The sequence below is a fragment of the Corvus moneduloides genome, chromosome Z (genome assembly GCF_009650955.1).
Source record: "Corvus moneduloides isolate bCorMon1 chromosome Z, bCorMon1.pri, whole genome shotgun sequence".
NCBI lineage: Eukaryota > Metazoa > Chordata > Aves > Passeriformes > Corvidae > Corvus > Corvus moneduloides.
The window spans coordinates 15,593,119-15,605,429 of record NC_045511.1 but is presented as its reverse complement, the minus strand read 5'-3'; the positions used below and the strand labels follow the sequence as shown (position 1 = coordinate 15,605,429).

At 40.6% G+C, this 12,311-nt stretch overlaps 1 protein-coding gene across 5 annotated transcripts in view; it reads left to right on the top strand.

Moving 5' to 3' along the window:
- UNC13B (unc-13 homolog B) overlaps window positions 1-12,311 on the top strand; it is a 206,101-nt gene that overhangs the window by 53,641 nt on the left and 140,149 nt on the right. For 3 of the 5 annotated variants that reach the window (XM_032095623.1, XM_032095621.1, XM_032095619.1), the window contains exon 8: window positions 8,471-8,693. In XM_032095623.1, coding sequence (XP_031951514.1) covers window positions 8,471-8,693 — 223 coding nt within the window. Of the gene's footprint in view, window positions 1-2,235; window positions 2,272-8,470; window positions 8,694-12,311 lie in introns of all 5 variants that reach the window. The other 2 variants (XM_032095622.1, XM_032095618.1) reach the window with 1 other exon arrangement.

Below are 12,311 nucleotides of genomic sequence, written 5' to 3'. Positions count from 1 at the left end.
CCCAGTTGCTCTGGGGTTTTATATGTGCATTCATTTATTAATAATGGCATGCATTTCACTAGCATGTGGCCTGATTGCAATAATGCTGTATCACTACAGTTTTTCTGGATCTTTGATAGTAATACAAGCTGCAAATGTTTGAATGTTCCTTCCTTTGCCTCTTACTGTGCACCTGAGATACAGACATTGTGATGGAAGGATGTGCTGGGGTTGCTATTACATGTGTTAGTGTCTTGAGATTTGCAGGAATGGGATACATGTAAGCTGTTGTTCAACTGCTACATTAATAGGAAATTGTCTTTAATGGGAACTCTTGGTCACAAGAAATTAAAGTTCAGTGCAGAATTCTGTCAGCATCTTGATCTTTTTCCTCAGTCCCTTTTCCTATGTCTCTCTCCACTGTTTCTGCTCTTCCTGCTTCTGGTTTCCTACCCTTTCTCCTGGTTGTCTCCCCTTTTCATTTCTTTGCCATGTCTTTACTTTTGTTTTCTTTGCCGGCTTGGTTTTGAGTTCCTCTTTTTCCTCTCCTTCCCCCCTGAAGTAACACTCACATGTCTGTCAAAGCTGGTATTCAGGCTTTTTGTTGTGAAAAACAAGCCTGAGAGGATAGCCTTGTGGTGAGGGTCATGCCAACACTGTTGGGTGGATCCTGGCAGGTTTCTGATGCATTTGGGTACATCTTCATCTTACCAGCACCCCAGCATTGTCACTCTTGCTGTGGGCCAGAGATGTGGCATTTGTCTTGTCTCAGGCTGTAAATTGCTGGTGCTCGACTCCATGGACTTCAGGTTTTTTCTGTTGTTAAATTCAGCAAACAAGAACTTCTGTACACAAGAGGGGAATAAACCTTTTATACTCCATGGTAACTGCATGTGTTCAGCATTATACCAGTGGTTCTTTCTAAATCAGCACCATAAAAATTGTCATTCAGTTTGTTCCACTTAGTCAGGGCTGCTTCCTTTAATGACCAAAGCAAACATACGTGTGTTACTTTTCTTTTTTTCCTCTCTAACTACTATCATAGGAACCAGAAGGTAATGGCATACCTTTGAAACTCTACCAGCTATAAAAGTGCCACTTGAACCTGAGCAATGCCTGTGCCTGTGCAAAGTGCCACGTGTGTTTGTCAGAGCCTATCCAGGGACCTTGAAGTACTGATGTGTGTCTGAGGGACTGTGTTGCTTTGTAGACCTTTTGTTTCCAAAAAGAAAGGAGCAACCTGGTTGTAGCTCTGGTGCATCTGTGTGCCTGGCTGGTAGCTAGAGATGGTGGCCAGGACAGAAAACTCTTGCTTGTTCTCTGTCTACATATGATGAATTTGTTTATTGTCTGCTGCACTTGATGCATCAAATCTCCTGTAAATGTAACTTTTCAAAGCATTTTTTACATGCTGTCTTCAGAAATGCTGGTTCTGAAGCATTTCTTGGAGTTGCAAGTTGTGTGCATGGTTCTGAAGTGCTTTGAGGGCTGTATGTACTGGTTCGTTGCCTCCATGGTACTGAGTATGACCTTGGGATGACAGCATAGGTATTGATAAGTAAAAATTTTGACATCTTACCAATTTGCTGTGCAGCTTTAGCATGAATTTGTTTTCACCTTCAATTTTAACATGGAAAGGTTCGCTTACTTGTGCAGAATTAACTTGTGGTTGTTTGCCTTAGTATGTTGTGAGAGCTCCAAAGCTTTTTACCAGTGTGTATATTTGCCTAACAAAGTACTCTTCACATTGTTTATATGGACACAGTTTTTCATGCTCTTGTTACTGAAGGGATGCTCTCACCACTGGGTTAACTTTGCTCCGGAAAGGGGGCAGAAATGGAAACGTGAAGTGACTTCTGCCACTTGATTTGCAGAGTCTAGCCTGTAGGAATAGGATACTGCTCTAAACTGGACTCTGGTTTCTGAGACATTTGAGTGTACTAGGAAATAACGGTGTTTAACTGCTCTTGCTAGGTTGATTGATAAGTATTTTATCTACTTGTGTTAATAAATGCATGATTGTCTGTCAATTCCAAGAGTTTATAATGATCTTAGTCTTCTGAATGTCTTATAAACAAACTGGACATGAGGAATAAGCCCCAACATAATGTTATATTCATAAAGAAAAATCCCTTACATTTTCAAGCTCACAATCTGTAAGGCATTGTAAATACATGAAAAGTATGCTTGTGGTTTGTTTTTTCTAAGCTTTCTTTTTCCATTCCTATTCTTCTCTGCCATTTGTGTTACATGCAGGCAACTGGAGTTATTTCGGATGGGGAGAGCAGCTGAGTACGTAACAGTTTGATTTCTTGCAAGCTTTCTGATCATATAATGATGCAGCATGCTCCAGTACACGGAGAAGTGGAAATATTCATGCATATAGAAAATCTCTTCTGTTGTTTTTTCTTTTACTTTCACTTAGTCTTCGTATTTGTGTAGATGGATGGCTTTTAATTTTTTCACTTTTTAGCTTTGTTTTGGTCATGTTTTAAATGAGTTGCTTGTGTCTTCTACTGGAATTTGAGGACATGATGGCAGAATTGGACTATATTCTTTTCCTGTAAAGGTGGTTCTAGTTTTTTGCTTGTGTATGCCTTTTGTGTTGCTCTTCATACCTGTGCAAGCCCAAATCAATGTTTGCAGTAATGGAAAAACACAAGGAAATCTGTAGTCATTGTCGTACTAAGATACAAAGATATGGTGGAAATATATTCCAAATACTACAAATAGGAGTAAATCTGAAAGAAGAAATTACTGTTGCATGCCAGTGGGGTTGTAAGTGTTGTGTTATGTGCAACCTCAGTGAGACAGTATCATGGCAAAAGTGGCAGGGCTTTGCTTTCACTAGTGCTGACCAGCCTTGGACAGGTGAAATTCAGATACTGCACCTGGCTGTGATCAGTAGAGCTGATGGCACACCTGGAGACTGGTGTAACAACTCCTGGTTAGGCTGCAAAATTTCTGTTCTTTTTTCCAGAAAATGTGCATGAAACGTCTTCACTTTCTGAAAGTGCTGCAGGTGCCAACAGGCATGGCTTCTGCTCAAGATACAGTGTGTGGCTTCTACAGTCTATAGAACATACGACAGTTGATCCATTAGTCTTAAAGGTGTTCCCTGTGTAAAAGACAAGAACAAGAGTGTTGCTTAGGGAAGCATGCAGAGAGAGATCACTGTGACTGCATCCAGCAGGGAGGAGATTCTGCCTCGTGTTTTTCCATTTTTGACATAATGGAATTTGGAAAGGACGTTCTTACTGCTTCTGAGTCTAATGTCCAGCTAATGTTACAGTGCATTTCCTATGTGGACCTGTTCTGCATTTTAGAAGTCTTCCACTAGTGACTTCCCATTTCTTCTCCCACAACATTTTTTGTCCTCCTTGTTCTCCTGTCTTTGATCAAACGTAAGTTCTTTATGCATCGGCAGTGTTGATCAACTTGCTTGTGCTGTCAGTGCTGGATGTCTCAATTGTTTATTCTTAGAGGTGTGGTAGGATAACGGAGAGGTAACTAATTAACTTTTTTACACTACTAAAAGACTAGTGTCCTAAATAGCTTCATCTTCCAGGGAAATGGGGTGTTTAAGCTTTAGTTAGTGAGAGGTCTAGGAGAGCTGTGCACGTGTATTTTTCCTGTTTATCTGGAGAGTCAGTGTGTGGTTTTTTTGCTTTAGAAGGTACTTGTATTCATGAGGCTCCCTCCTTCTCCTTCATCCTTGCTGTGCTGTCCTCTTTGAAATCATTTTAGCATCCTTACAGTCAGGCTTGGGCCAGTGTCAATGGTGTTTCTAAGTGAACTCCATTAGCTTGACAATATAATGAAAAACACACTTCTAGTTGCAACTCTTAAACAGCAGCTGAGAAGGAAGCAGCAGAAACAGCATGTTGGTAGCTGGAAGACTTTTTCCTGGTGAGAGTTTCTTGCAAGAGGAGTGTTGTAGCCCAGACCCTTGTTAGCTAGGCAGAGAGCACTTGCACTTCAGGAAAGGGACATCTTGTACCGCTGACCTAGTTTCATTTTAGGGAAGGGAAAGGCTTGAAGAAGTAGGGTAGATGTTCAAAGTAGTCTTTGCACTTCAGCCTGTCAGTTCTGTTCTTGGCTGTCGAGTGTTTCAGCAGAAGAGTATTTTCAAGTGAGAAGAACAGGATTTTGAAAGCTCTTAAACTGAAGACTTAATATTGCAAACATGCTGTCTTAAAAATACGCTCATTTTTAATGTATTTTTAAGTGATGAGGGCAATACAATGAATTAATGACCTGCAAAGTTGCATTTAAGTAATTTCTCAAAACCTAGGTGGTTTTAGCATAAAAAGATACGGAAGAGCCTCAAAAAACACCCCTGTGCCCTTTGGAGATTTTTTTTCCTTCTTTCTTACTTCAGTGGTCCTCTTTAAGCTAGTATGCATTTTGATTATAAGATTTTAAGAAGTCTATCTAATTATTAGGAGTGAGCAGTGGTTCAGTAGATGATGGCACAGTAGGGTCTGAGACTTAAGGAAAGAAGCTGTTGGCAGCTATGATGAAAAGAAGTTTAAATGGATGATGGGTGGGAAAGGTGAATTGCGCGGCCCTTGATGTGGAGCTGGCAGAGACCTTTGCTGACCTGGAAGTTATTCCTTCAGTTAGTACACTTGATTTTCTTCTACCATTATTAAAATAGACAAAAGCTGTGAAAAGTTCAGTGCTTGTTTGGGGAACTAATGAGGATTTTGCTTTTGTCCAAGATTTTTCTCAAGTTTGTAGAGGATAACTAAGCTTGGGGGACTGGACCTCAGCTCCCAGGGGCTGATGACACATTGTGCTAGAAAAGCAAGAGGCAATTTCAACTGAATACAGTGTTTTGAGAGGAGCTCCTGCTGTGCCTTGGCATCTTAAACAAGCAAAACGACTTCTTCAAGTGCATTCATCCAGCCACCTGAAATAATTTTGTTGCTAGCTTTCCTCCCTGTCCTGAAGTTTGATATAAAGAAAGCTGACAGAGGCTAAAGGGGGCTAGTTGGGCTGGCATAGCAGGACTGTCAAAGTGGTTTTGAGGTCAAGATACTAAAAACTGTATGTGTTCTACCCTGCAGCAGTTGTGTTACAGCTTCTGGGGCCAGGAGTTAGAGGGAGGAATAACAGAGAAGGTATCTCCTTCCTTGATTTTCCCCACTTTGTGAAATCCTACTGTGTGATGTGACTGCCCCTGTGGGTTTTCTTCTTATGCTGCCTATATGCATGAATATTCAATAATGAAACATGAACAGCATGCTTCTACCCTGCCCTTCAGTCTTACCCACAGCTCTCCACACAGTGGGTCCAGTGACAAAGAAACAGTTGATCCCATGAGATCTCTTTGGTATATGTGAAATTTCTCAAACTGGGGTGAAAAATTTCTGTTTTCTTATGTTTGTTGTTATGTGTCTTGTTATTGATTTAACTGGTCTTCAGAGACTGAGGCTAAGCTCCAACTTTGCTAATGGAAGACTTGTTGTATCACCTGTTTGAGGAAAACAGTACTTGAATTTATCACACCGTGTGTGTTGAGAGGGATATTTTGCTGAAACACGGGCCGTAATGCCTCCGTTTGAAGGGGCGCTGCATCTCCAAAGCCACTTCTGCAAGTTCTTGTCAGTCTCTTAATTAAAATTTAGGCGTCAAGTATGTTAATGAATGGGATCATCACTATATGTTGGCATGTCACAAAATACTTTCTTGCAAAGGAAATGCGTGCTACATGCCACATGTGGGCCAGGTTTTGATGCTTTTGATCAGGCTGAGTAATGTCTTCATTTGAGAACACTTCTGTTAAATAAAGTGAGATTGCTCATAGGGTAGTTGCAGTTCAGCCTGAATAAGAATTTTTTGAGTTGGCTCTTACTTATGAGTCAGTTGAGGATTTCTGTCTGGTATTAACGTCTATGGATGCTGTTAGGTTTGTGGAGCATATGTCAGAGAAAAAACATGTTCCTGCCTCATGGAGCCTTGCATCCTTTAAACATGCCTTAGGGAGGCATTTTGTGTCGTGACCTCAAAGAAACTTCCTCATGCTAAAAACCAGTAAGAACTCTGAGAAGTTTTGGTGTCAGCTTTTATAAACATAGATGCTCTATATGTTTGATTGACATTTAAGCTAATCAGGTGGTTTTGGATGTTGCTTAGAGATACTGTAGTTTTTGTGGGAAATCTTCTTTTGATGGTGCAGAGGTGAGACATGTCTGTTAGCAAATGTCTGGTTAGCAAATCTAGATAGTGCTTCTGCAGCAGTCTGGTTCATTTGGAATTCTCTGAGCCTGCAGGGTTGCTGACTCATAGAAGCAGTGTCCTGCTTCCTAATAACCACAACTGTGTAAGTATTTGCACTCCCAGTATTAGTGAGTCACTGGATTCCGTATTTTTCATCCAGGTAATTGTACTAGTGATTTGTATTTTTTGTTACACGTTCAAAGTTAGCTAAATTGTTTATCCCTAAAGCTGTTGGTCCTGGTGACTTTTACCGGATCCCAAGGCTGTATCTCAATTAGGCTGCCTTCAGCCTCTGCAAGTGCTGTGATAATTATGCAGCCACAGCTGAAGAACTTTCCATCGTACCAGAGCTACTTACTTAGGCTTTACCTTAAATGACAGTTGCATCTGATGGGACGAAGAAATTAGTTGAGCAGCAAAGTGAGCAGTGCTCTTTGAAGCAGTGTGTTTTCTGACCCAATAGAAGTAATTACTGTTCATTAGATAGTAATGGCTCAAGTGTTGAGCAATCACAACGACATTGCTCAGCTGAGTAATAGCTTGTTATTCTTGTGAGGACAGTGTGAGCCTCGTGATTGACAAATACATCAGCCCTTGCTCTACAGGCTGGAAGTTTGGTGCTCCTCAATAGGGTTTGGCACCTTGGCATATGAAATCATTTTTGTGCAGTAAATTTTGAATATTTCTCCCAAGCACTGAACTGTGATAAAATTGATGGACACTGTGCTTTTAATAAAGCTGAATACAGCAGCATATGATTACTATTCATTTCTGTTCAGTTGACTAGAGACTGACAAGAACCCTGCAGCATTTAAATTACTAAAAAGCAGGAGGCTTAACTCCATTTTCAGTGTGGACAATCAAAGTGAATTGGTTCCACTTAAGAATGTAGAGCAGTGCTTTTTCAAGTGGCCTGTATTTTGCAGATGTTTTCTGCTGCTGTTCTTTTCTTCTCTGCCATCCACTTTTGAGCATTAATCTTACTATGTTGTGAAGGAACTGAAAAGATCACCAAGAACAAATTTTACCTCAGATTAAAAAAAAAGGAAATTGAATGAGAAGTATGAGAAGCACCCATGCAAGAAAAGGGGTTCCCTGATGCTGCATTCCATCTGCTTGGAATTTCAGCAGTTTAAATACAGGTTTAAGGATCTGGCCTGTAAAGAGCACTTTCACTTTATTTTTGAGCCTCATGATGAATGACTGTGTAGGACACACCCCACTGGATAACTTAGCAGAGAGGGCTTTAATTTGATTGTCCTTTTTAGATAGACTTGGTGGCAGAGAGAATGAATAATGGCTGATCCTTATTTTCTTTTGTTTCAAGCATGTTAATGGTGCACTCCACTGCCTTATGGTGTGTGTATTTCACTTTAAGCTTTCAAAGATAACCTTGCATCCTGCACAGCCATACACAGCCATATGTTTTTGATACCTTTCCTCACTATAACCTGGCATTCTCCTTTCCTGAAGAATTAACAAGCAGAAGTGTTTCTGCAGGGAGAGGGACTTAGTGGAAAGGAGCTTTTTCCTTTGTGAAGGTTATTATTAGTGTTAAGTACTATACTTAGGCTAATTTACCTGTATGTGTTAAAGGTAGCCATTTTCTCCTATAAGAAGTAGTGTAAATGTTCTTCTGATTTTTCTACTGAGTACCTTCCGTTGATTTCTCTTAACTTAAACGAATACCTTTACAAAAAATAATAGGAAAAAAAACTGAATTAAAAAAAATATCCAGAACCCCATTAGTTAGGGTTAGGAATGCTGAGAAGAAAGGACAGCATTACAGCTTAAAAGTTGAAGAGTTTTCAGAAAGAGCTCCTTTCTGCAAAGAAGTGCTTTTGGGTTTGTGTTTTTTTTTTTTTTTTTTTTCTTTTCCAGTATCTAAAGGTTCATTTTGGGAGCAGCAAAGTACCTGAAATTTTGGGTGCTGGGCATTTTTGTGGTTGTTTTTTTTTCCTTTTTTTTTTTTGTGTGGGGTTTCTTTCTTTGTTTTAAATAAAGATGTCTTAATCTGCTTATTAGTAATGACTAAAGAGAAATAAACTCCTGTAATAGGAAGAGGGGAAAGGAGGGTGTGGATCCGATCACTGCAGTTCCTTGGTGCACACTTGAGAGAACTGGAGGTTATATCCGGCTCCCAGATGGAGATACAGCCACAGCAGAAATAGTGGCTTTTTTGTCATTCTTCCAAAACTAAACGGCTCCACTGTCCCAGCAAGGCAACTTGAGAGAGCTGTGCCCTTAAACTGCTTTTGTCTCTTAGCCTTTGAAGACGCTGACAGTGCCGTGGATGACCGGGACAGCGACTACCGCAGTGAGACGAGCAACAGCATCCCCCCTCCGTACCACACCACTGTGCAGCCCAACGCCTCCGTGCACCAGTTCACGGGCCCCGCTCGCCTGCAGAAGCAGGGGGTCTTGCGGGATTCCTGTGCTGACTCCCTCCAGAACTATGATCTGGATTATCGGGAGCCCGTGGCCATCAGGTGGGTGCTGCTTCATGGGTAGCTCTCCGTTCCCCATTGTTTTTCCACTGCAGACCATGAAGGTGCTGTGCTTGCAGGGGGGGGCAGATCAGGGACTCCGAAAGTCTTCTAATAGGAAGGTGTTACGTGTGTTGTTGACACTGGGATTCTGCCATGAACCAGGAAAAACACGTGAGGGTATGTGTTACAGATCTGGCGGTTTAGGGAGTTACCTCTAAAAGATATGCTCAATGTTGAGGTCATTTACTCTTGGTTGTACTTTCCCCTTACCTTCTGAAGGCCAGAGTAGTTGGTAGTTGCTCTTTCTGGTACCATGGCGTAGGTGTGCCTCCCAAGCCAGTGAAGCACCTTCTTACCAGAGTTATCCTATTGGGAGCTTCTTTCTTGGTGCAGATTTATTTTATATTCTGGATTAGCTCCAGTTCTATTAGATCTGCCAAAACAATGTATTTGAGAAGAAAGTTTGTAACAGATTAGTTGTTGGTTTTTTTGTCTTTTTTGTTCCTGTTATCATATAACAGTGTTGAATGGTGTGCTTTCTCTTTAGATTTACTTTCAGCTGTGTAAAAGATAGTTGATTAGCTCTGAATTATTTTTTGACCATAAATCAGTAGTTTCACAAGTGTTTTTAACTTGTTTAAGTGTTGAGCATTGCAGCACTAACTTACTAGGATCAATGCAAGTGAATTAGAGCTGGTTGTGCAAGGTGAAAGTAGAAGATTTTGGACAGTGCTGGTCAGCTTGATTAGAGTGGTTGTGTAGAACAGGCTAAGCGGCTGCTTCTGCCTTTGGTGAGGAAGGAGGAGGAGGCAGCTACTTACGCACTATCACAGTTAGAGGTGCAGAGTTTTGTTTGTATTGTAACTGATTTGTTCTACCTTATCTCCCTTGGTGAGAATGTTCTTGTTTCCTGAAGCCTGAACCTGAATTCAGTTACTCTCATGGGTGACTTAGGCTAAGTTTTTCTCTGCTTGATGTATGATCATTAATGGTAAAGGGTGAAATTTCATGGTAACATCTAATGTTGTTACTGAGGTTTCAAGAATAGAAGCAAATGTGCCAACAAAATGCATTTACTGCAGTGTGATGTGTCATTCCTAGTACTCTATTCCTAGTTCATTAAATGTCTTATATAATCAAGTTATTCCCTTTCTCGTGTGAGTCTTTGCTGCTGGTTTGCCCTGGTAAAGTTGCTGAAGATCTAACTGAGAAGATGTGCTGAGGCTTTTTCTTTATGGAAGAGCCGAGCTGAACAGTGGTGTTGGACCCCCAGTCAGGGGAAGCCAGTGGTGGCTGCATATTTTTGTAGTTGTGTGATTTCTTGGAGTGGTGTTGACAATACAGGTAGTTTGTCATGGCTCACTTTGCTTGTAGTTAGTGTGTATGTGCATTTCTATCTGTATCTAAAAGACAAATGTAAGACCTTCCAAAGAAGCACTGCTGATTTGAATTGTTAGAGAATACCAAGCTGGAATAGATTTCTTTTTTTTTTTCTCCTGATTTCCTGAAGGTATTGATGTAAAAGGATTTGGACTCATAAAATGTACTTAAAAACCGTGAGCTTTGTAGTTTGCTATGGTCTAAAATTATATTCAGTCCAGAAACGCAAATCCTTGATGGTGATCTGAGCATTCCTGTTCCCATGTGCATTTTCCACATGCCCAACAAGATTTTTTGCTGCATATTTAGTCTTAAAACATAAAATATGCAAATAAGCTTTCCAAAGAAGCTATGTGGGATTCTCTTACTTACTGGAAAGGTGTTTCTAACAAACTGGCTGAAAAGAAGCACGTGGGTAGATCTTAAATATTTTCAAAACAAAGTTGTAATGAGTATTGCAGAAACAAATTGTATTTGACTTTTGTTCCTAGCAGCTCTCAGTGCTGTGGATGAGGCAGTCACCTGATGAAATCAGTGTTCCTGGCAGATTGCAGCTGATGGTCGCTGTGGAAATGAGGGCTTGTAGGAGGCTCTCCAGGGCACACCCAGAAGAACCAGACAATAACCTGCTAAAAACTGTCTTGAACTGGGCAAAAGGTTGTCAGTGCCAAAATGCCTCCGTTGAAACTGTCTAACACCTGTGTTTCTTTCTTCCAATATTTGAGTTTGGATTAAAAAGTTCTGCTTCTCTTTATTAGCTGTTACATGTTCCTTTGAGAGAAGTAATTCCTAGTGATGACAAGCAATATTCTTACTTGTCCTTGGAGTGTGTTTTGCTGCCAACAGCCAGTTTGGCTTCAGAATAGCAGACATCTTCCCTTCAGTTTTGGTTGGTTTTTTGTTGTTTGTTTGTTTTTGGGTTTTTTTTTTTGTTGGTTTTTTTTGTTTTGGTTTTTTTGTTTAAGCACTAACTTTTCTTTTCAAAGCTCATTTTCTTTAACTGTTTGTCCTCCATGCCTCTCTAGTCTTGCTCTATTTACTTTCAAGGTGATATGATAGCATAGATTCCACCGTGAGTGGCCACATTGACCTGGAGTCCAAATCTGAGTCTCTAGATCTGTCAGATCAGTGGCTTACCCTCTCTGCACCTCTCTGCCTGTCTCCCCACTGTTGCTGCTATGCAGCGTTCCCGTGGTACATTTCAGCTGATATTTGCTGTTTGCCTCAGCTGTTTTTTAGGTCTGTAGTAGTTAAATGCTGGGCTGATGTCTTTTTCTCCTTTCATGTGTTGGTTTTCTCATTATTTCTAGTAAATGGGATGCTTTGTAAAAGAGCAGAGGAAACACAGGGAAAGAAGCTCAATTAGAAAGAAAAGTAATTTTCTTTATGTCTAAATTAGCCGATTTTTTTGGTTCAACATTTGCAGATAATGGCCCTTCAGACATTCATGTAGCTCCCATTGCCTTTAGCTGAGTTTTGGAAGGGCTTGATGCAGTAACTACGGTGGCCCTGGGAATCTTTTAAATATTGTTAGCTTTTAAAAGAAAATTATTTCAATTACTGGCTTAAAATTGTAAGCAAGAAGTGTCGTGTTTTAAACTGTGTATAACAGGACTCATTTAAAGTAATGAGCATCTTTCCAATTAGTGTAAGTTAGCTAGTACTGTTGGAAATGCAGCACTAAAGCAGCAGTGGAAAGTGCAATGACCCATCTCTCTTTCAGGGCTATCCCGTCTGTATCCTATGTTGGCATGCTCCATGCAGCTCTCATGGTGAAGACTTGATTAGCAGTATCCATAAAAATGCCTTTGTGCCCTCTGTGCTTTCCCTTCTCTGGCACTCCTCTTACAGGGTCAGGGACAGACACGCCCTCACGCTCCTTAGTTCTCAGCAATTGGTGATGTGAAGCAAAGCTGCGGTGCATCTTTCAGATGATCATTTTGAGGTTTTTACATCCACTTTCTACCTGTTTGTTTGTATGTAGACTGTAGTCAGAAGCTGTCCTTGTGAGATTTAGATCAAGAGGAAGTTTCCTTGCTACTACTCTTGGGGCTGTTGAACAATCAAGATAATACTACTGACCAAGGGATAGCAATTAAATCCAAAATCCCAAGGGTCATTTACTTGGGTTTGTAGGAAGCGTCAAATTGTTTCACAGCTTAATCCATTCTCCCACAATGGACAAGTATGAACTGTTGGATCTGTGCAGATCATTATAAATTAGAAGTACAGATCCTG